The sequence below is a fragment of the Xylocopa sonorina genome, chromosome 4 (assembly GCF_050948175.1).
Source record: "Xylocopa sonorina isolate GNS202 chromosome 4, iyXylSono1_principal, whole genome shotgun sequence".
In the NCBI taxonomy this organism is placed as follows: Eukaryota; Metazoa; Arthropoda; class Insecta; order Hymenoptera; family Apidae; genus Xylocopa; species Xylocopa sonorina.
Window position 1 is genome coordinate 12,135,720 of NC_135196.1, and position 24,855 is coordinate 12,160,574.

General features: G+C 40.2%; 2 protein-coding genes across 7 annotated transcripts; one reads left to right on the top strand and one right to left on the bottom strand.

Annotated features, from left to right (window-relative positions):
• The first annotated feature begins 961 nt into the window (after positions 1-961).
• On the top strand, positions 962-9,065 carry Cad (homeotic protein caudal). 4 transcript variants are annotated; one of them, XR_013101788.1, is made up of 5 exons: positions 962-1,703; positions 3,525-3,599; positions 8,113-8,258; positions 8,518-8,882; positions 8,928-9,065. XR_013101788.1 is itself a non-coding variant. In XM_076894173.1 (4 exons), exons 1-4 carry the CDS (start codon positions 1,034-1,036, stop codon positions 8,815-8,817), a joined length of 1,191 nt encoding a protein of 396 aa, XP_076750288.1. In that variant the 5' UTR covers positions 962-1,033; the 3' UTR covers positions 8,818-8,912. The 4 variants fall into 4 exon arrangements, 2 of the variants coding, with proteins under 2 accessions (XP_076750288.1, XP_076750289.1); XR_013101789.1 differs by having other exon boundaries at positions 8,943-9,065; XM_076894173.1 differs by lacking the exon at positions 8,928-9,065 and having other exon boundaries at positions 8,518-8,912.
• A 5,303-nt stretch (positions 9,066-14,368) lies between these two features.
• Pi3k68d (phosphatidylinositol-4-phosphate 3-kinase catalytic subunit Pi3K68D) lies at positions 14,369-24,543 on the bottom strand. 3 transcript variants are annotated; one of them, XM_076893507.1, is made up of 25 exons: positions 24,035-24,543; positions 23,270-23,526; positions 22,953-23,162; positions 22,627-22,861; positions 21,991-22,252; positions 21,685-21,908; positions 21,504-21,609; positions 21,271-21,429; positions 20,937-21,166; positions 20,731-20,830; positions 20,206-20,625; positions 19,923-20,124; positions 19,673-19,846; positions 19,334-19,594; positions 19,073-19,261; positions 18,779-19,004; positions 18,563-18,709; positions 18,235-18,483; positions 17,718-18,154; positions 17,492-17,648; positions 16,711-16,946; positions 16,436-16,636; positions 15,376-15,572; positions 15,003-15,250; positions 14,369-14,913 (listed from the first exon to the last, which is right to left on the bottom strand). In XM_076893507.1, the coding sequence occupies exons 2-25, from the start codon at positions 23,524-23,526 to the stop codon at positions 14,740-14,742; spliced, it is 5,301 nt and encodes a 1,766-aa protein (XP_076749622.1). In that variant the 5' UTR covers positions 24,035-24,543; the 3' UTR covers positions 14,369-14,739. The 3 variants fall into 3 exon arrangements, with proteins under 3 accessions (XP_076749622.1, XP_076749621.1, XP_076749620.1); XM_076893506.1 differs by having other exon boundaries at positions 21,685-21,905; positions 23,774-24,543; XM_076893505.1 differs by having other exon boundaries at positions 23,774-24,543.
• Positions 24,544-24,855: the final 312 nt, after the last annotated feature.

Below are 24,855 nucleotides of genomic sequence, written 5' to 3' on the forward strand. Positions count from 1 at the left end.
CTCGTCGTGATAAATACTCGGGTACCGCGTAGTTGGCATCGTTTCGTTCAAACGCTTGAAAAATCGGTATCCGTTTGATCGGGCACCTTTGTTCGCGAGTTTAAAAACGGACGGCCATTTCAGTGGCAGCGAAGGACGAACGAATTTTAACGAGCCGATGAAAAAAATAGAACAATTGCCGGAGGAGGTTTAGCAGGAGCAGTCCCGATAAAAGCAGGTACCTCGAGCGTTTCGAATGCACCCGATCGCGTGCGTACCCCCAGGACGCGTCGTATCGGGCAGGGTGGGGCCGCGTAAACACGCGAGGGGGGCAAAGGTTGTATTTCGGTGAATTTCCGCGGGCAGCCGCGAAAAATGTTGTCTAGCGTAGTTGGCGTGTTTTACATGGGAATCGCGTCGAAAGGGGGATAGAGTAGAGAGGGCCGTGAGAGCCGCCTTCCTCGGCTGTTTTTTTCCTCTTTTTATCGCCGCGCGATATCCCCGGACGCCATTACGGTGGCCGAGGCGAGTACCAGCCGCTGATTGGCCGAGGTAAGCCGACCGGTGGGGGTTGGACCGGGCCGTAGGCGGAACTCGACGACTTAACGCGGTCGCACCCTACGGTAATCATAGACGAGCAGGCAGTCGTCAGTGCAACATCGTGAACATCCACGACACGTACGTCACCGATCGTTTATCGTTTGTCCCGTCGGTCGGTCTCGCGAGGAAGCGCGAGAGAGGATTTCCGATCGTGTTACGGTGCGCGCGCCCCCTCTAACGCCTCGCGTGTTCGCGTTCTCCTTCGTTCTATCTACTTTTTTATTTTTCTTTCTTCTTCCGTTTCTTCGCCTCCCTTTACTGTGCGGTGAAAGTGACCAGACGGACTCTCTTCTCTCTCTCTCTCTCTCTCTCTCTCTCTGTATATCTCACGGTGACATCTCAGGCAGGTTGCAGTCGAGCATCGAGGCAAATGTACCCCGCGACACCTCGATAATCGGCGAACAGTGAGCCGCGTTCGTGAGAGATCGGTGCACGCGAGATCGCCGCCTACCCGATGACGGACATTAGCAGTATCGGTATGGTCTCTTACTACAATCCGCTCGCGATGTACCGGCAGCAACAGCAGTCTGCCGGTCAGCAGCAGCTGGTGCAGCAGGTTCAGCAACACGGGCAACCGCAGCAACATCCTGCCGCGGCGAACGCCGACGGTGGCCAGCAATATTGGTACGGTTACCCGCACGGACACCCTCACGGACCCCATCACCATCAATCAGCCGGGACTCAACAGTATTTGGACCACGCGGACGTTCTACCCGGATGGCCTCATCCGCATACCCACCCTTACACGCATCTACAGTATCAACATCACCAGGCGTATCAGCAGCAGCAGCAGCAGCAGCAGCAACAGCAACAGCAGCAGCAACAAATAAACGCCGTGACGGATTGGAGCGGCGACGAGACGAATCCCGCGGTCGGCACCGGCGAACCAAGCCCGCCAATCACCGTCAGCGGCAGCGAGATCAGCAACCCTGGCACACCCTCCACTCCGCCGGCTAATAACAACAATAACTCCGTCACCCCGAATAATAATAATAACAACAACAACAACAACAACAACAACAACAATACGAACAACAATAACACGACGCCGATGAGACCCGCGCAGATTAGGAGTCCGTACGAGTGGATGAAAAAGACGTCCTATCAGAGCCAGCCGAACTCAGGTTAGTCGGGTTTGAGAATCTTTTTATGTTCGCGCATGATTCTGTTATTCGCTACTCGAAATTGAATCGTGCGTATAGAGTAGTCAACGACGAAGATCGTTTAGAGATAGAAGGATAACGCCAATATAAGGAAAGGTACGGCAGGCAGATAACGCGGTCCCTACAAAAAGCCATTCGTTCGAATCGTAATGTCGTTTCCGACCCGGCGAATCCATCGACGATAGCGATGTTTTTATGCGACGGTCATGCGATTGTTGTTGCTGCTAATACCCTTCTTTACGAGATCGCGAATCATTCGTCGGGCGAGATTCAGCCGGCGATAGAGCCGGGCAAGGTCGAAAGCGCGCCATCGGGAGGCTCCGTCGAGGACGTTCGGCGACCGTTTTCGGTTCGCGCCGCGTTAATTCGCCGCTCGATTGCTCGAGATACCATTCTAATTGCCCGTATTAAATTAATCGATTGCGTCGCCGTGATGGATGAGACGAATTAAAACGTTTCGCGTCAACGCCGATAACGCCTCCGCGTTAATGGAGCGTCGATAGTACCGCGACGCGTTTCGAGTTCCCGATTCATTAATAAATACGGCTAGTAGCAATCGCCTGAGTTACGCCTACGCAAGTTTTCATGTATCGATGAAACAGCAATGGTTGTTCGTGTTCTCGCGCGATGGGATACTCGCAGGAATTGTTCGCTCGCGGTTTAACGCTGTTTGCGAACAAATTCTAACGTAGAATCAAACTGTTTCCAGAGGTACGAACATTCCGGCAATGTCGTATTTATTGCGAACGAATTGACATTTCTTCATTCAAGATTAACGATGAAGAAACCTAATCTCCGTGTTTACAGCTATTAACGTATTCGGGAACCTTGCCGTATTCTCATTATGCGTACAAGTTGACTCGTGAAGCCACGGTAGAATATTTACACATTACTTGGGATAGTTTGCATTTATAACGTCTCGTCTCTTTGTTTTACAAATTCTCATTCTATTCTATTTATTGATAACCTCCCGAATTTATTAATAAATATTCCCTTGGGAACTCATCGAATCGAGGATGAGAAAATTTGACCGTTTAAAGTTCGAAAATTCAATTCCGTACGTAAAGCATAGAGATAAAAGGCGATTCGTGTTTGATACATCTGGCTGTAGTTCGGTTCGATTAATTGCGGATGAGAAAGACTTATTTTTTTTATTTTTTTTTTTTTTTTGTAAGAACCGTGGAGCACATCGCGCGCGTTCGCGCTCGGTTGTAAACGCGTCTCCGTGGTCTAGATATGGCGAACAAGGTAAACACGGTAACAGACGAGCAAACACCTAATTGCTCTCAAATATTTGTGAGATAATCTCCGTCCTCTTGCCGTCGTCTCGATTTTCAACCGGACCAAGGAAACGGAGAACGCTACCCGTTCGTGTTACGGTCCCCGGTAATCTCTCACCGACCGAAAGATTAATTCCCCTAAAAATGTATACCTCGACAAACAGGACGCCCGGAACGATTGCAATTATACGAATTCTTCGCCACGACTCTCCAACGCGTACGTGTACCTACGTGTTTCCTGGTTTACGTGGATCGTTAATTGCTTCTGTAAACCTTTCGACCGTGTGCTAATTTTTCCTGTACAGTTTACCGTGTTCAGTTTCGTTTACGCGTTGTATGCACAGCGAGGAAGATTTACGGTTTCCAACAATCGGTGGCATAATTCAAAAATCGAAATCGTCCGTACGTGTTATCGTCTATGTGTAACTTTTATCAATTTTAGAGTATCACATTTCTGAACGGGATAGAAATAGTTTGTTTTACGTATATTGTACTGTTGCAGCGTGCAACATAACTACAAACTGCAACGCAAGTGCAGGTTCAACGATTCACGAGCTCTGCACCATCGACGGCCTTGGTACGATAACGTTAATTGTCGTTCGATTATTATGCTCGTCGTTATTTAGTTGACTAGTAATTATTGCGACGCACGACGATTATTTATCGTCGTTGGGGAATGCAGATATTTTATTGGACATGCGATTATCAGTTAACGGTCTCGCATCGGGTATATCCGCCGCGGAGCATGTTCGTTTTCATGAAATTTTAATTGACAGAATATCGATGGCACGTAACATTGTTGCACGATAAATTCTCCAGTTAATTTTTGTTTTGTTCCATTTCCCGTAGTGAAGCGGTAGTTGCATGAAATCTGTGTCGAATTTCCGAATCAGTTTCACGCTACGTTTACGAATAATAGTCAGAGTCCTCGATTCCGTGTAACGATATACTCGCGGAACCGCCAATGGGATCGTCGTCGAGACGCCGAGCGACGTTGAGCGACGCCGACGAGCGCCGAAACTTCTCCACTCTTGGCCTGTTTCCTTCGTTTCCATTGCTCGGTTTCACCCCGTCTTTCTCCTTTCTCCGACCGTTTCACGACCGCGCGACCCTTCGATACCTTCTAGCGGCTATTATCTGCATTTTATGGTTATATTGCAGGCAGCCGCTGCCTCGTATAACGACGGCTCTCTGCGTTCATTCAAAATACCTATTACAATTACACGGCTAGAACCGCGCGTACTCCTGTCAGCGCGCGATTTTTCCCCGCGATTATTACCGCTGCTCCTTCTCGAACGATCCCGCTCGCTGGATGTGGCAGCGATGGCGGCACGCGGTTCCTCCGGATTTTATCGCCGCCGCCATCTTGGTCGCTACCGTGGAAAACCGATCGTTTCGCGGTCACGTTCGAGCGGTTCGCCATTTTTTCCTCTCCTTTCATTTAATTACGAAGAAACGCTCGCAATTCCATGGTAGCAACCAATAAAGAGTACCCCTGACAGGGGGAAGACCGGGTTCATTCAGCGTCGCTCCTACAGTATCGTCGTAAAAGTTATTCCAACAGTTTGTTTTGCCAACAATGAAGGTTAATTAAACTGGTCGTCCGCTTGGAACAGCGGGGGGTAGGTCACCGGATTCGTGTGCCTGACTTTCTTCGGGAGAGAGTGGAACGGCTCTGTTTCCGGTAAACGGGATCGCGCGCCGTGGTTGCTTCGGCTGTATTCCTGACCCTTTGACGTTATTTCGCCCGGGTTTGCCCGCAACTCGAGGGCCGGCTCGTTAAACTTGGCCATGGCCAGCATGCTAATATAATAATAAGCTGAAAGGCGGTTACGGGAAGACTTTTCCGGTTACCTAGCGCACGATTCGAAGGTATACGCGTCCCGTTCGTTGTCTGTCCCCCAAGTCGTAGACATTATTGTCCCCAGTTGTTCGCCGTGGACACGTCGTTCGTGAAAACGCGAACCGTTTCTCGAAGATGGCCGATAGAACCGGATTCCGAGCTGTCTCGGCTGGATTCGCGATCGGCGTCCTTGCGCTCGCGATTTGTGCGCACGTGCCGCTCGATATTGCGATTCTATCAAATTATTCGGATCAGTCGGATGATGCTCTAGTAAATAACCGCGTCTACCGCGGTATCTATTACAGTTGACACGCGTAAATGTCGGTATCGAAGACAAATATTGCGTTACCTGCTTTAGTTCCAGGTTGATAACGATTTCAGCGATTTCTAAAACTGTATCGCATTGTCGTGCGAGGCTTTCTGGTAACTCGTGCGCGTCGTTTTCTCGAGTTCTGCTCTTTTTCTCCTGACTGGCTCGCCTGATAAAGTGGTGAGGCGGCGAGAGCAGGAGACACTTGATACGCGATATACAAATGTTGCACGGCACAATAGAGGTGTAATTGTGATGCCGGTGACGAATGGCACCCGTGCGGGTCCAGGAGCATCGAGGGTCGCGGGCGTTATGGGGGTGGCTCGGGAACCGGAGAGGGCGTCGCTGGATAGCGGGAGGAAAACCGGGGCACGCGCTTTCACCATCTCGCATCGCGTAATGGAAGAGCAAACGCTATAATGGGGTGGCAACGAGCCCCAGGAGCCCTCTTTCTTTGCTCCCCGAATCGCGTCTCTGGTTTCCCGACGGCTGGTACGCAAAATATTCCTCCCTCAGCCAAACTCGAACAGCGAAATCGCGACGCGGATTTCCCGTTGGCCGAGATCGAGATTCGCGAAAACGAATAAAACAAATAAACGCGTCAACGCAACGTTCCACTATTTCTTTCCTTTCACGTTGATTCTCCCGAGGATCGAGTTGACTTTAGTTGTTTTCCTAAGGTCGACGCTTGGTTAAAGGTAGACGCCTGTTTCGAAAGAAGTTCGTTTCGTAATCTCTGTGCAAATATCGCGCGACACGTTTCTGTGCTGTGCTCGAATTCTTCCATTTGTTGTACGACACGCCTGACAACCTGCGTTCCTTGTTACGCGCCGGTTTTTCTTATCGAGCGCACCTTGTTCCCTCTAATTTTCGTAGCTCGAACGCTGATCGAAATTTTAAAGGATGGACGCCTGCAAATATATCCGTAATCCGCGTATTTGCCGACGCGCGGTTCACCACGATCAGCGAAATAAAATAATCTTGACTGACCTGGTGTAACAATTACGCTATTCAGGGCACTGTAGCAGATCGAGCGTTGACAAGGAACCAGCCGGATGATCGTAGGTGCGAGTTCCGATATCGGAGAGATGAAAAAGGCCGACAATAATCCTTGCCGACTCGCACACCGAGCAGCGGTTCGTACAACGAAAAACCGACCGTTCTCCCCTTCAAATAACGCCCACCCCCCTCTGGGATTCCGATAGACTTTTTCGGATGTAAAAGTTCAAGTGGATACACAAGTTTGCCGGTTAAAAATCCGAGTACCGCAAAGAAGGCGACTTCCACGCAACCGTTTTAGAATTCGCTGTATAATTCCACGTAGAGGAGATTTTCATTTCCCATTTTGCCCTCGCTTCCTCCTCCTTCTCTTCTCTTCTCTCGCGTCTTAGTAACGCTGCGTAGGGTTTGGAATTTTTTTTTCGCCGGTCCGATGAAAGTCTCCGAACAGATAAAATGTCTGTCGATAAGACTTAATGATATTGTTACGTGCATCAGGTTTTCAACGATGATTATGCCTCGGATCGCAAATATTTGCGATCCCGAATAACGCGCGGCCGAGGTGTCTTCTACACGATTTGGCGCGAATTACTTCATCGCTCTTTATCTAGTTCCCTTCTCGCCGTTGATCACTGATTCGCGAATTGTGCGCCGTTCCACTGAATCATCGTCTAGCGTGTTTCCTTGTACGTAATCGCGCGCGTGCAATCGAGAAACGAGCTCGTTTTTCCGTTCGCAACGTCTCACTTGAATCGCAATTTTGAGAGAAACGCGACAGAAGTGTGCGCGATAACGATCGAGCGCAATCTGAGCAAGTCTGAAAATTCGACGTGCCACGATATATTGTTCTAATATTTGGATAGACGTGATACCTTTCGTATCTATCTGTTCCATTCATCGACGACGGTCAAGCTTTTATTCTTCGATGTACTTGCCTACCGTGACATCGCTTTTCGTATCATAATTGTTGTTGCTATTGTTATTATTATTATTATTATTACTGTTATTATTTACTCGTGCAACGTTGCCTTTCTCTTTGGCAGAAAGGTTTTTCTTAATCCCTGGTAATTTCGTGCCAGCCATGCTGGATCCAGCTACGCGCAGGCATACATGTATACCATTGAAAAGTCTAAGGTCGAAGCTTATTCGTGATGTCTCGAAGGCCTCGAGCACTCTTATCGAGGAGTGGTGGATTAACGTGCACGCCTTTGATCTCGCCGGCACCAGGCCTTATCTAATCGTTTTCCTTTCTCCCGTTCCGTCCCCGTTCCCTTCCACGATCGCTCCGTTCACCGTTCTCTGTTCTCCCTCATCCCGTATTTCGTACGATTCGTGTAATCGTTTCGAATGCCAACGTTCAAATCACACCCACTGCCTGCCGGCAATTTTTTCCTCGCCATTTTCTGGCCAACGTCCCTTTTTCCGGAATTCTTGTCGCGCCGCTCGTAAAACATTCGCTCTTGTCCGTTTCCCTCCTTTCAGGATCGCTTGTTACGAATATCTGGCGTCTCGATGGTGTTTCGGCGCGTAGAAATCGGCAGAAATCGCCCCTGTTAATATCGAACGCCTCGCTTTCAGTTTGTTGCAGATAATCGAGTTATCTCGCGGGTATATCTGGCTTTGTTGACGTTGTCGATGCAAGAAAATAATAGTTTGCCTTTATTTTACGTTGCGTTCATTCCTTGGTTATTACTGGTCCTGATTTATGGCTGTAACCGTGCTTCGAATGCGTTTTAGGTATCCCGTGTTAAATTGCGTTATTAATTCTCGTTTCGGTCGAGATGCGTATAGTGGTAGTGTATATACGCGAGCCGCCGATTGTCAAAAGCGTTATCTCTGTTAAACGCGCTATTGACAGGGGAATTAGAGAAGCAGATATTAAACGTGTAATGATGTCGATCGTTATCGTTCCCCTTTTTTTTCTCTCGGCTTTTACAGGAAAGACTCGGACAAAAGACAAATACAGAGTGGTCTACACAGATCACCAGAGGCTGGAGTTGGAGAAGGAGTTCCATTACAACCGTTACATCACGATCCGCCGTAAGGCCGAGCTTGCAGCGAACCTCGCGCTCTCCGAACGACAGGTGAGTAATCGCCGAAAATAACGCGAATCTGAATCGGTGCCGCGATCCCGGAGCGATCGCGGACGACTCGTCGAAATTACGAAACTGACAGATTAGTTGGACGGACGGAGAAGATTGTAAGTAACGAACATTTGGAACATTTGGAGTGACACGACCGTCGCGGCGTCGATCGAGTTCACTTTGCGAATAGTCGCGGGAAGTTAGTTAGAAAAAGAAAAAAGAGATCAACCTGAGACGTTTCCGTTGGCCCATGTTGCAGGTGAAAATTTGGTTCCAAAATCGGCGAGCGAAAGAACGGAAGCAGGTGAAGAAACGGGAGGAACTGGAGCAGAAGGACTCGAAATCCATGGAGAGTTTGTCGTGCGGCGCGATGGCCAATCTGACGCTCGGAGGAATGGGAGGAATGGGAGGAATGCTGGGTGGTTTGATGCACAATGGTAGCTCGCCGCCCCTGGGCATCGGCCATCCGCCTCACACGTTGGCTTTAGGCCACGCGCCTGGTTCGCTGCATCCGCACGCCCATCAGCATTCCCATCCGCACACGGTGTTGGGTTTGTGACCTGAGGAACAGGTCGCGGAAACTTGGTCCAGCCATGGCTGACCATGGCAGTCCTCTCTTCGTACGTGATGCAGAAGAACGAGAAGAAGAAGGAGGAGGAGGAGGAAAAGAAGAAAAATAAAAAGAAGAAGAAGAAGAAGAAGAAGACCAGCGGTTGGCACGGCAAATTAAAGATCGTGCGTGATCCATTTAGCAGTTCATTATTCGCGATTAATAATACGATCGAGATTGCAGAAGGAACGCGACGGGTTAGCCTCGATACGTCTTTTTTTTCCTTGGGATAAGACAATTCCAATCGATTTCGTGATATGCAATGTGAAATTTGGTGAACGTTCGAACATTTTGTTTCATCGTCACTTCGATGAATCTACAGACGGACGGCTGAAAGAATCCTACAGGAGGGAAACAGTGGTTGATTATTTTATTAAGCGCCTTACTTACGGTTTCATTTTACGGATGACGACTGACACTGGTAAAGAAGGATGGTCTTCGTCCTGCAGATTGTCAAGACTGGAATCTGTATTTGTCCGTCCAACGGTGACTGCGCGTGGAGAGACGGAGATATCTTTTTTTTTTTTTATTGTATAACCGTTTGTTAGCACTTTTTCGTTATCCTCGGCACGGGAGGAATTCATGATGGCGGTCTCGTTATCCACGGCACGTTCTCTTCTTTCCTCTATGCGGACAGTATTACTTTTATTCTATATTTCACTGGAACAAAGTTCTGAATTTGCTTCGTAACGCAGCGTCACCTCTCCTTTATCGTTCTGAGAAATGCGTTCAGGCTTTTTAAACCAACGGACAGTGACGCGATTCGGATCGGACGACCTTGTGTATATAAAAAGAAAAAAAAAGAAAAAAAAAAGAAATAAAGGAAAGACGACAAAAAAAAAAGCAAGAGAGAAGTGGTAGCGGAAGATCGAGAGCAGAGGAGAGGAAGCCAGAAAGGATCGGGGGTTGGTTTCGGGGGATGAAGAGGGGTTGGGGTCGGACATCGATCTGGTAGTTAAGTTCAGGGCTCCCACGGGACTCGTTGCCACCTTCGCAGCTTCCTCTCATCTTGCTTTATTTGCGCCGTTCTCTCCGCGTGTCCCGTGGATACATAGCCCGGGCATTGGTTACCGCTGCTCGCCCGCTCGCATAAACCGCATTACACGTTTTTATGCTCGTATTTGTATACGATCTAACGAGAGTCATTCGAACCTGGAGACGCAGGCTCGAACTTTCCTCTCGAAGGTGGCGCAAACAAATCGCCGGATCGTAAACGGTGCGTTACCATTTCGCGAGAATTACAATCGTTATTGCCGTCCTTGCCCCGTTGGATCTTTAACGACACGAGAAATCCTATATAACAGTGATTCAAAAATGCGAACGCTAATCTGTGTATATATACATATATATATATGCAATGTGTACATTGATGCTTCGTCGTTTTTTCTCGTAATCAAGGAAACTTTTGAACAAACAACCGAGCTTAACGTAGCCGAGTTAGCTATTTAATTATTAGGAACGCCGATGAGTGAGTATTAATGTTATTTTATATTATTTTATGAAAGAACGAATGTTTCTACGTTTCAACGTTTGCGACTCGCTTAACTAGACTTGTTTTATTCTTTCGAGCAGAGCAGTTTCATTTTATCAATGAAATTCTAATAAAACGCTATTGCTAAATGATTATCTCAGGATCTAAATGAAATAAACGATATCCTTATCAAGCATCAGACCCGTGCATTTTGAAATTTTGCAACGCGATCAAAATATCGGGGGTGATACTACTAGGCTTGACGATCTTATAACGTTCTTCGAATTCAACGAATAACCTATAACTTGCGATGCTTATGTATGCGATTGTTTATTACGGGCTGGCAACGTTCAAGGGACGTAAAACCACTGGCACTTTATTATTTTTGGCCCCTCTCTTAATGTGTTACATTTTCTTTATTGTCGTTAATACTCGAAAAGCGCCCAAGGTCGAAGGATCCAGTATACGTATGCAACAATAAAGTCGCGCGAAGAAACATGTAAGCGCGTCAAGAACGGAGTAAAACGAGTCCAAGACGGGAATAAATGTCGGGGATTAAAATCGGTTCGAGCGATCTTATCTCTTTTCTTTCTCTCGTCATTTTTCTTTAACATCTCGATCCGCGTATATTTCACAAAGGTGCTAAATGTTACCGCCATATTCCTATCGCTGGTTCTCCAAGTGCAGCTTTGCTTCTCGCTAAACTGTCGCAGAGGCAGCGATCGGAGAAACATCTTGGGAAAGTCGAGTTCAAACTTTACAGGATCTTGTTGGCCTTGATTTCGATAGCGTTAGGTCACGATATGCTTGAGAAAACGAACCTGATGTTTCGTTTGCGATATTTGTGATAAATCTCCGTGCGATAATCGTCCCCGTTCTTTGCAATCTGGTAATGATAGATTTTTCAGTATACATTCGGCTATTTCAATTCTATATTCAACGTGACTCTGTTTATTTCCTCCGTTATTTATTTTGTTGAAAGAAATGTACAAGACAAGTTGGACATAATATAAATATCTCGTTTACCTTTTCATTTTAAAGCAAGTATTTCGTTTCTCGCGTTTAACACTGACTGTGATAGCACTTTGACAAAACTTTCAGAAACGCTGTCATCGAAATATCGATCCGGTGGATAGTGAATGGTCTTCTTCTGCCCTCTATGATATTACACAGCGTGCAGGAATTGTGTTTACCTACATTATCGTGGTCGATAAATTCAATGACTCGCGTAAATATTTTGTTGCGTAAATTTGTTGTTACTCACGTTCATACGAAATGGTTTGCTAATAAAAACGTATTTTATCGTGTCTCACGAGTAAGAGATTATCACAGATATCGTTTTGTGCGAAATAATCAGTTCGAGTTTCACTTGGAGCCATCGTGCGAAGCGGAACCACCGGAAACGGTAGTTTTCTGTTTTCACCCGGGAAGAATCGGAGAACTGCTACCTGGGCTCACCGCGTAAGGTAAGGGGAGCGCGCGTACTGCAAAAGGATTTTAGATGCATACGAAGGGAGGACGTTTTATTACAGTTTTCATCCGCAGATTAGCCCCTTTGGAACCATCGATACTCGATTCCGGAGCGTTTTATAGCCCCCCATAAAAGTATCTATTTGGTGTTTTCGACTGGACCGACTGGACCGAGGAACTCGAACAAAAACCTATCCCCCCGCAACCCAGACCCCGGAATTTCTTGGTGTATACGTGAAACGTTGTTGCGTTTCAGGGTCCAATTACGTACGGGTTGCCGACCAGACAATGTGTACCTTCCACATAATTCCAAAGAGGCTACGCATCCCTTTCGCTTCGTCTTTATCTTCTCTCCCGATCCTGATTTCCACCGTTCACGACGCGATGCCACCGTCGACTGTGTACACTGTACTTACACATCGACATCACCAGGCCGTTTCATCGGTCGGTTCATTTTATACGTGTGGGTCACGGGGAACGAAGGAGCACTCTTTGGTTCCATCGCTTCTTTTGTAACGAACTCCACAAAACCGTGTGTCGATCCACCGAGATTTCAGTTTACACCGTCCGATGTGAACGATTTCGTGGATCGTAAATCGTAGATATGAGAGACCAAAAGAGAAATTGGTAGCGGGGTATAAGTCCCGATGTAGTCACTTCCTCGAGGGTATTGAAGTGGCATCGAATCGTTGCGTTATCATTTAAAGCGATGTAAAGAGAACAAACAAGCGAATAAAGTACAAACGCTATATTTCGTGGCTGCTTTATGCCTGAACACATTTCTCAGAACGATCAAGGAGAGAAAACACCACGTTACAAAGTTGATTCAGAACTTTATATCCCTAACAAACATTTTATCCCTAAAAAAATAGAAAAAAAATAAGGAAAGAAGGCATTAGAACCACTGTCCTACATGACTGTTACGCTGTTTATAAAAATTTATGAATTTCAATCTACGGCTCAGCTGTTTGCTTAAAATATTTTAATAAATTTTCACGCATTTAATTCAAATTTTCCAGTCACTGTTAGTGTTACAATCTTATTTTCTGCCGAACCGGCAACATTCGAAATGGTAGAAGAATTAAAATATGTTCAGCATGTAATCAGAATTTTATCATAATTGATATAATTCTTAGCACAACAACAGACAAAATAATATACTCGATTAATACTAGAAAAGACGCTAACACCAAACATGCTAGGAAAATATGCAGTTAACATTATTATGCAAGCATATTTATTACAGTTCTCTGTCAACCCATACTAAAAACTCAATATTGCAGTTTTAGAATTATGAATTTTTTAATTTGCAAACATTCTTTCGAAATATCAAATTAAAAACAACCAGCAAGAATACTGACAGTAGAAAAATGAAAATGGTCGAAATGTAACAAAATCATAATAACAACTTGTATCGTTTGGTATTCGTATTTATGACATAATTGTAGAGTCACAAAGTTCCAAAATATCAATAAATTATTAAAATTTACACGTGTGAGTTTTTATGTCACGACATTAAAACCATAGAAAGCATATGCAAAAGCATTTATAATTAAAACCGTTGACTTATAAAATCAATGCAAAAGCAAACGGCTTTGTGCATTTATTAACACAATTCTTTTCACGATTACAGTGATGTGCGATATTTCCCATTGATATATTCCACTGCATTTTAAAAGTATTTATAGCAAAAATTCAGGTTAAAATTAATTATATTAACAACAGGAGATTAGCTTATTTATATTAGTCCATATTTTATATATCATTAGTTTTGCATTAATGTTATTTGTCTCGCAATAAAGATTTTAGAAAATTACAACTTACAGATAATAAAAGTGATAAAAAAATATTGATAATGTAATTAAATAGACAAGTTAGTACTTAATAATCACCCGTTGATAATGCATTAACGCGAACCTTCATTTTTGTTAAGATACTCTTACTATCTTTTAGAGCTACATTCTTAATGCGCACAGTTTAAAAAAAACCGATTAAAGTACTTACAATATGCAAAATGATTATGCATATTGTATTTATAAATATCTATATACATAAATATGATTATTCATATTTATATACATAAATACGACAATAAAGCATATTTACATAATCTCATTCTGCTTTATCGTGTAACAAAAAGAAATTTCTAATGCACGCCGATATATATATTCTCGTTTATATAGATCTCTATTTTTCATGCAAATAGGTAGATATATTTTGATTATGTTTTTATATGTATAATTTTTAAATTTCATATGAAAGTAAAAAATTCCTCCCTTCGTTTCCTATACTTATTACCATAGGCAAATAACTTATATCCAAATAAAATTTATATCATATACTTATAAAAATCTATAGTGTTATGCATAACTATTTAGGAAACGTTGTATTCAATTTGCTATAAAAGAGTAATATAGCAAATCTTTAATTTACATCTAATAATATTACAATTTAATAGAGATTATTTTTCAATAAAAATAGTATAAACATTTTTTATAAAATTCTACAAATAGATTTAGCACACTTGAAATATTTTATGTATATATATGTATATTTGGCAATCATTGCCAGATATTTGTGAAATATAGTTTAATTAATTTTCATGATAAATATGTGACAAAATGAAAATTTCATCCTTCATGTTCTGGCAATTCTTGCAAAGACAGAATAATTTTATGAAATATGCCTCTTCTCGTTATGCATTGTTATACGTTAGTTAACTTATTTTTAGAAGCATTTTCATTAAACGTAAAAGCATTCATAGTGACACATAAGCACTCTCTCTTTTGCACAATTACGTGCATACTGTAGAAATGCTATAATTAGTATTGTGCGATAAAATTAGGTTTTCTTATTTTCCTATACAACAAGTATTCATGAGCATTAATAAATTCCTTTTGTTTTTGATAGATTCGTAGCTGTGGTATTCTTCATCGAATACTCCCGAGTGGAAACCACTCAATTGTTTCGGTTGTCAGATCAAAACGTCCTAATGGCAAACGAATACCACCAAGAAATTCATTTTCTTGTAGAGTATCATGATTCCATATTGTAGCCTCTAAAGTTCTCTCCTTAATAACATCCAAAGCCATTCTATATTCCAGCTACGATGAATAACGGTGCGTTATACATACAAGAACAATCATATAAATGGAAAGAAAAGATAAATATAGTTTCACTCTAAATTCATTACCATTTCCATGAAAGAAGGATGACAATTTTTCTTTACAACCTTTGTTTTTCGTTTCGTCTTTTTCGTAGGATCAGGTTTAAGATAAACTTTAACGTACGTATTTGGTTCTTGACCATTGGCTACTTTAGGTAAACCTCTAGCGTGATGGATCATTACATAAAACGCTCCGCGTGTATAATGAAGAGACATTCTAATTTGTCCACTTTGTACGTTGTCTCTTACTCGTTTTTCGGCCCACCAATTGCCAACTGATTGAAAAAGAAAAAAAAACGACAAATATTCAACGTATTAAGTATTCAACGATCAGTAAGAAACACGTCGACTAAATTTTCTAAAAATGCTACACTGTTGTACTTGCGAAAATTTGCTATACCTTTCACTTTACGTAAATGAATATCAGCGTTTTGTTGATCTCTTAGTAAAGGATGAAAGAATGTGTATACCAAATCGCTCTGGGAAATTTCTGGTGCCATTTTGAATAAACTCACGAGGAATTTCTCAATATCCGCCCGTCGTTTATCCGCAACTTGTTTTATATTAGATCTCCCAACGCTTATACCACTTGGTAAACTATATAAAATAAATCATTAATTTATATCAATATAATCACATTGCCTAATTACTAGATATATGTATGTACATCGATACACAAATTTTGTAATTGTATGGAAAGTATTTAAAATAAGAAGAAAACTTATATGATTATAGATTTCGTGTATCGTACGAAAGATATTTTTTTACATATCAATGATTTCGGTCTGATTAGATAGTACAACAAAAGATAACAATTGAATTCTGATATAAAGTAACAAAGTAGCATGATACAAAGTAACAAACAGAGGTAGCAATAACTTGTTAATAGTGTTTATTGTGCGCGTCTAAACAATTGGTGTATCTTGGAGCATTTAAACGGCTAAATAATATCAATTTTAACGGGTGCGTATTACTGTCGAATTGATAACAAGTACGTAAGATTAAATTACATATATGCATTGTTTTAGAACGAAACGCTCAGAAATTAAAAATGGTGCTAGGTCGCTTCCATGCTCAAATTCCGATACAACGGAATTCATCCAAGAGATCGACTGTACCTGAATTTTATCGTAAAATATCACAGACTGATTCTACAGTAAATAAATTAAATAAAAATATAATTCCATTTAAACCCGTTAATGACAGCGTTAAACAGTAAAGTTCTTAATCTCAATAAAATCAGGAACAGACTTTCGCGTCAAATAAATAATCAAGAGAAAGAGCTTAGCCTATTAGGAATGAATATTTTTGTAAAGATGACCAAGCTATTGTATGATCTCTATGGATACAAATTACATACAACATAAATATGATTACGGTATTTTTTAATAATTCGAGATTGTCGGAACAATTATACCATCACGTTAAAGAAATGACAATATAGCGTAATTTTTACTTACCTAGCAAGTTTTGCGAGAGGAAAATGAATGCACAACTTTTGATAGAACTCACAAAATTCCTTATACGATCGAAATAAGTAAGTAGGATCCGCATGACCTTTTCGCTGTATGCGTAAAATATACATATAGTATTTTTCAGGATCGTATCGTTTCTGATACCCGTGCACTTGAACACTCGTTAATTGACCTTCTTGTTGCATTCTGCAACGATTAGGTAAATATGTCCTCGTTTCGAAATTTGTATAAAATATTAAGAAATATATTAACAGACTTACGTGTATGTGCGTGGTATAAAAGACAATAACGTCCCATCATTGTGATCGCCTGAAAATCTAAGTTGCGCTAAATTGTGTAAGAAGAAGTTGAACTGTGTGAACCAATTTTTAAGCGAACTTTCTATCATTCGAGCAAATGTTGCAGCTGCCTCAGGATTTGTTTGCTCGGGCAGAAGAGCTTTTTGCACGTAACTAACTGCGTCCACTGTCACCCCAGGGATACCGGATGATGTCATCTGTGAATTCGTGTAGTTATTCATTTTAGACTTGTTCACTAATTCTTTCATCTCAATATCACTAAGCTTTTGTTCTATAACACGTAGTTTATATAAATCGGTTGTATTATATTTTTGTGATAACAAGCCATCCATTTCCATTTTTTAAGTTTATTCTTTTTCTTCCTTGTTAAAACAATATTTACAGTACACAAAATCACACTATATTGATAACTATTTGTTATTATGATTTCGTACGTATTGTTATTCCTCACTTCTTTTCCATACAAATTCTCTCAAACTGCCGCACTGTTTGATACTATAAGACCTCGAACGATAAACACTAATTAACTACGCACTGCATATAGAGCGGCGTGATAGGCGGACCGCTTTTAGATAAAACGCGAGGATAAGTCCTTCCGTTGTGGTTTTATTCTCAAAATAGATTCCTTTGCTTCTAATCAATTAATTAATAATTGTAGAATGTGAAAAATCCAATAAGTCGACTTTTTACAAGTAATTAATAGCACTTCGGTATAAATTTGTAATATAAATGTTCAACATACCAGTCCAAAAAGATGAAGAATTAGATTTCCATGTTTCCGTACCACGTTGAATGCTTGACAGCATAAATCAACGAAATGATGAAATTTCGCCGATGGCTTATCCCCGCCATTTATAACATACGCCATATCAGATGTTAATACGAACGGTGTTCTATCTCTAATTTAAAAAATAAGACATAGTTTCGAGTTTCGATGCTTCAGCGATAATAAAATTGTTAATATTTACCTCTTAAAATTTCCAAACATTTGTGCGTCACCTAAGAATTTCCCAAAATCAATGTGAAACAAATGACCTGATGTTTTCAACATAATGTTATCATTATGTCTATCACAAATTCCTAAGATATAAGTAGCCACACTGTAACCCGCACAGGATGCGGTAAAATTTTCGACTGCTCGTTCGTATTCTAATTCGGAAGGATTATGTTTTGCCAACCATTCAGCGATTGGTCGGTCTTTAAACGAACCAGTTAGGCCAAATTCAACTTGTATTTTCCTTAGCGTTTCCGCATTTGTAACCATTTCTATCATACCACGTTTGTGACCAGTAGGCACACAGGCAAACGTAACCATTTTTAGATCAAGACCTTCCTTTAACCAAAGCTTATCCATAATACGAACCATTTGAAGAGTCAACATATCTTGCTGTAAGTCATCCCCAACCTTTAACATTATATTCATATTACGTTAGACTACAATATATGTATATATTATTCTCTTATATTTTTGTTTACTAATTTTACCTTAAATATTGCCGGACAAATTACATCGTCGCAACTAACGAAGTTAATCTTCAATGGAAGAGTAAACGATGGAAAGTATGAGCAACTTTGTATATTTATACCAAATACTTGTTTACTAGGGGATAACGGCAAACATGTACCATCATCTTCCATTAACTGGCAATGTATATTCTGTAGACCAATTTTCAGCGTATCCATACGCAACGAATCTTTCGTTTGTTTGATATTTTCTGCCACTTCGTACAGATTCTGTAATATTATAAATTATTATCATCGTGATTCGCTAATTTACAAGAAAGTATGTTGCGTGTAAAAAGGCAGTGATTACTTTAACAAGCAATTGTTGCGTAAGAAAACTGTTTCTTAAAGCATCTCCGATGACCGCTAGCAATGCTCGTAACATCAGTTGTAATCTTCTGTGGTAACGCGAGGAGCTAATATTTTTATCGTCTTCTGGTGCAATTTCAGCAGAATTCTAAAAGTTGTATGAACTAAGTATTTTCTATTTTACTTTACTTACAGGCGATCATTCCAATTTGAATACCTGAGGACTTTGCCCTGGCAAGGCTTGCGTTAATAACCAATAAATATGATGAGCTACTCGCGGTGAAAGTAAAGCTCGTTCCAATAAAAATTTTGCAAGAGACGACGTTTCATATGTTTCATGCTTCAATGCTTGTAACAACTGTGGCAAATAATCAACGAGTTCATCGTTACTCAGTTCTCGGATCCATTCCACTGCCATTTCTCTAACTTTCATATCTGGAAAACTGTGACATATCTACGGTTAATTAAGATTATTATTTTGTTATCCTCGAATTTAGAATGAAAGGATTACCAAGGTAATAACAATTGTAAAGCCTGAACAGGCGCTAAGGGGCTCCAAACCCTAAGAGATACATGGAGATCGGGTAAACAAGCCCAATCCCAACTATGGGCAGCTAAAAGTACTTTAGGCAGTGCTTCGGGTCTATGGTGTAAGTAATGTCGTTTTTCCCATAGAATTTCTCTTTCTTCGATAAGTGGTCTGTCCAAGAGAAAAGTAATTATTAACGATATGCGCAATTGAATTTGAAAAGTCGTGCAATTAACCGCTTACCTTGAAAATGTATGTTGTTGCGTGATATCGATTAACAATTCTTGCGTATTCTGATCTAATGAGTTAAAGTCAAGAGATTTTACATCGTAGTCACGCAGTTCTGTCGGAAATAATACTCTTCCTCCATAATCTGGTAATTCTATACCAATAATGGCATGCGTATCTCCATGAGGGTGAATTCCGGCTGCTGGAGCAGGACCTAATCTTTTGTCGGCAATTGCTGGCCAAAGTGGTAGGAAAAAACTTCCCTGACTCATAACTCTGTGCAGATAGAAGAAAACATATAAAGTAAAAGGAAAATTGAATATCTTCTCATTTTAGGAAGTATTAATTAATTACCCCTCGTAATCAAAGAATTGTATAGCGCCCCAACCTAATTCCTCTTTTTGCATAGTATTTTCTGCCGATGAATTGGACTCGTGTTCTGTAGGCTGCAATGTGCGACCATACAGAACTAAAACTAATCTAGCTTCTCTTGGTACTTGACATACACTTATTCCGCGAAATTCCAGCCTTTTGTATAAAGCAGAAAATAATTTATAAACATAGAAATTAAAAAAAAATGGTACATAGCTTTTAAAATCAGTACCATGAATTAAATGAGATTCTTGGATGAAAGTTAGAACTGACTGTCATAGGTTCAGATAAAACTGGATTCCCAACAGGTCTAGTCCCGTGAAATATTTGAGCCGCTACAATGTAATCGTCATGTTTCCATGACCCTGGTAGTCTATGTAATGCACCAACTCGAACCAGAATTGTATCTAGTACTTCAGACGACATCAGCGTATCTATTACATGGAAAACAATATGAATTAAATAAATTACTTCTAAAATTTATAATATACTTTACAAGTCTATGTATTTCTCACTTATTGGAAATTCTCCTCTGCTATTTACTTCAAAGTCTACCCTGAAGGCGTGACAATAAGTCTCTACGAGTTCCTGTATTGCATCACGAATTTTTCGACAATGCGACGTGATAACATCCGGAAATTTTGATCTTAAAGTCACAATAGAGTAGTCACCGTCTTCGTGTACAATTTCTGGTTTCTTACACTCTATATTAGTTGTATGAACTTGAGGTAAAAATTTACAACATTCATTTACGAAATTATCAACAGCTTCAGTGATTTCGAATGTTTCGATATTCCCCATTAACGCGCAAACCGCCTTCACCGCTTGAACAACGCCGCGAGGTTGCAATTGTGGTAAAAGACTCGAACTATGATTAGTGGTTGCCAATTGTATAGCAGCAGTTTCTACGCGTTCCATTTCTTTTTCCACGGTTTCTATATTTTTAAAATAAATTAAAAAGTTCATAATTACTGCATTAACATTTTACATAATGCTTCGTAACGATAATAATTTACACAAATTATTTTCAAGCTTCATACCTAATAAAATAAGAAGCGTATCATACGAAATAGGCTGTACTGGTTCATTTGGAAGAATATCTTCTAATTTGAGGCATTGATCGCGATTATCATCTTGTAGCTATTAAAAAAAAAAAAGAGTTATACGTGTACTACAAATAGTTATAATGTATATAATAGTTATAATATAGTTAATAGTTCTTATTTAAAAAGATGTACACGCTTACCGTTCGTGCTATGGACTGTTTTATTTGTGTTTTAGTTAGAATAGCTAACTCGATATCTTTCTCTAGTTTGATACATTGATGTATATACTCATATTGAGCTAAAGTTGTATTAGATGCAAAATATTCTGCTAATCCCCATACTCTCAAACAATATTTTTCTATATTTACTGTGTCCTCGTCTTCTAAGGAACAAGCGACATTAAGAATAACATGTTCAACGCTACAATTTACTGAAAGAAAATATATGTTGTGTATTAAACAGTTAAAATTTATTTTGTAAATGTTATAAAGTATATTCTACAAATTGTTCTATTATATATTTGTATAGGCTTACCATCGCATGTAAACGAAATGGGCGGAGTATTTTCATCAGAGTCTATTAATTGTGGATGTACAACTAACTTTATACTTGTGCCTTCAGGATATAAGCTTTCTATTATTGGACTGATCACATATCCAATGTTTGTGCTGGGATCATTAAATGGAAATTCACCTAAACATATTTTGCATAGTATCATAAAATTTTAATTCGTAGAATAGGAAATTAAACGCGTATAATTTACTGACTTCGTATAGATTTCATCATTTCATGAAAAGCTGTAAGGTCGCAGTCATTCAGCGATGGCCGGGTTTTCCTCACTGTTACGTTATCGTACAAGCGTGTTTGTCGTTTCTGTCAAAAAATTTGAGTTTTTAAAATTCCAATTATTTATTCTCTCATGTAGGAAATTTAGAAGATAATATTTACTCTTCTATCTAAAGAGGTTCTTCTTCTTTCAATAGTATTCCAAGCCGATGAGTTTCTAGGAGGTAGTGGTGGTGGTGCAGCTGGAGATACAGCTGGAGACTTGGCTGATTTCTCCACAGCAACATATACTGGATCCGAACTAACACTTTCATTTGTGCTGTACATGTAGTCGAATGGATCAAATGGATCATACACCGATCCACTGACTTGCGATTGTATTTCTGCTTAAACACATTATATTATAAGACCGATGTTACAAATATGATTTCGTTTTATTTTTAATCTTTAGTTTTAATATAAAAGTACCATCTTTATGCCATTGCGCACTGTCATTCTGATCTTCAGTCTTAACAAGTAATGGATCAAATGCTTCCAATACGCTAACTCGAACATTTGTTTTATCTTCTACTTGATCGAAAGAACTCAAATCTATAAGATTATTATTTGGCCTCTTTTCTATCACCTTTAATACGTTTAGCTGCTCGTCATCTGTAGAGAATATAGGTTTCTGAACACCACAAACAGAAGAAGTAATACTTGGTCTGTAATTCATAGGTAATGGAGGTATCTGTAAAAAGAATAGTTTATTGATTCTTAAAGAATTATTGGCAATTTACATTAAACATTACATTACATATTATGCAAACATATCACAGCCATTAAAAAACAACTACATACAATAAACGAAACTAACAGTTTTTTAAAACGTAACAATATTAAACTGACTTAAAGTAAGACACTTATATATGACATGCATATACATGTATATATACCTGAGTATGAAAATAATTTTTAAAATTATTAAGATTCCATGCAGGCTGAAATAAGAGTTATCAACGATAAAATTATTGTTTAAAAAAAAAAATTAATAAAAAAAAGTGTCATCCCATTCTCAGCAAAGTTAAAAGTATCTACTAAAATATTTTAAGAGCTGCTACTTACTTGCGGTGTTGTATCAGGTACATTGCTGCTAATACTACTGGATCTTGACATGATAGGACTAATTTTTGGAGTTCCTGGTGTGCAAGGCGCAGTGGAAGATCTAGGGCCTGGTGAAAGTGAGTGATATCGGAAGTCTCGAGAGTGATAACCCGCAGAACTATTACTACGCGATATTCTTCCTTGTTTTTTTAATAATGATGGATGAGTCTCCCATTTTGGTTCTATAGATGTATTTCTGTTATGTAAGAACAAACTTTGTTCAAGTGAATATATTTATATGTCACACTCTAATTGTTTGCTAAAAGTTATCAATATGTTGTCCTTACGGAGGTGGAGCTGGAGCTGAACAGTAATTGCTTAAGTTATCTTGTTTCACTGGAATTGTGAAATTAATCAAATCAACGGTATGCTCTTGGCTTGTTGTAGCAGTTGTTGAATTTTTTCTAGATGGAATTGGTGGCGGTGCTAATATCACAGCATTGTTAGACTGGTTGGTATTAAAGGAACCAGGCCTTGGTCTGCTTCTACACTGAAATCTATAATCTTCCGTTAATGTAACTTATCTATAATAATTTTTCCCATTAAACATTACTATACACAATTATAATAATAATAATAATAATAATATCAAAGTTTCATTTACTTTTCAGCTTGTGGTGTGTTATCTCTTTCTGATGGACCACTATGTACAGTGCTGTTTCTTCTACTTATCTCACTTTGCGACACACATTGTTGTTGAATATTATTACTTTCTGAACGTTGCTTTTGTAACTTAAATTTTTCTAGAGCAAGAGTTTCTAAACTTAGTGCTTGAGCACGTTCCATATCCTCTTGGAATTGACGTTCATAATCAATCACCTCAGATTTTTGGGCATCGGTATTTCTGTTGTAGCGTGACATCTATGGTTAATTAGAAATTGGTTAGCGCATTGTGTAATACAAGAAGGCATTGAAACAGATATGTATATACGTGCATATTTAAGATATAAATATGATGTAAAGCTACACAAGTAAGCTGCTAATGATAGACATAGTAGTAATATTCGTACTACAGGATTATAATAGGCAAACAACGGAATCATCTTAACCTATGCCTGAGGTACAAATGTTCTAAATGCTATCAAAAAAGTTAAGAAGGGAACACTACCAATCTACTACTTCCCATCAAGTACTAATCGATAATATTGCTGATAGTATACGTTCACTAGTTAAATTATCTACAACAGTGATAAAAAAATGCGTGTCAGTGAAATGTTTTGTTTCCATTGACCGTAGCCGTGGTACTCGTCCCGGGATGAATGAGGTAAATATCTTGTAAACATAGACCTTATCGTTTTCTGGATTCCATTATCTGATTAAAAATGACAGAAAAGTGATATGCGTCTACGTAAACAGATTTGTGCCTCACCCTAGCATTATTTTCAACGATATGCTTTCCTGTCAGATATCGTAGAAAATCTTCAAGTAGAAGGAGCGATACAGTTCGTAAGAAAGCACTGTCACCTAATCAAGGAAATGACATTTTCAACCGTATAATTGGTCGCCGTGTACACACGACGTACTGCACGTACATACGGTGGTGCCTATACACCGAATACATACGAATTCTTCATGAACGGAGTGCACTGACTTGAAGTTGCTGCCACCGATAGATAGTGCACGGGCAGAAGGCACAACAAACGTAACTATCGGTACGTGTGTGAGTAGCGAAGTATTCTACTGTATACGTAATTCGCACTACATATACACGATACGTCTTACAATCAATACAACGATACGTTTTAATAAAAGCTGACTACAGTGCGGATGCAATTGAAAGTACATAGTGACGGTATACAGTTAGTTTACATTAACTCTTTCCGGTATGTATATCAACTGTTCGGGTGATTAATCTGTGGTCGGATTTCGGTTCGCAAAATTCGATACACGTCGCTGAAAATTTACACGAACTATTAGCCATTTCTAAAGCCTACAAAATACCGCACGGCTCGTGGCTGTAATTTTAACATTTGGACTTGTACTGAACGGACATCCTTCGTCCCACTTGCATGCATATGTACTTCCTTTTACAGCTCATGGAAAGTTTATAAGAGTGACGGGGAAGGAACAGCGGCGATGTAGAAAAGATTTACACGCCTGGGGAAAAAATAGCGAAGATGATTGATGGATAATGGAAATGAATAGAAAAATGTTTCAATTATTCGCTGTGGTTCGCTTACGTTTATATCG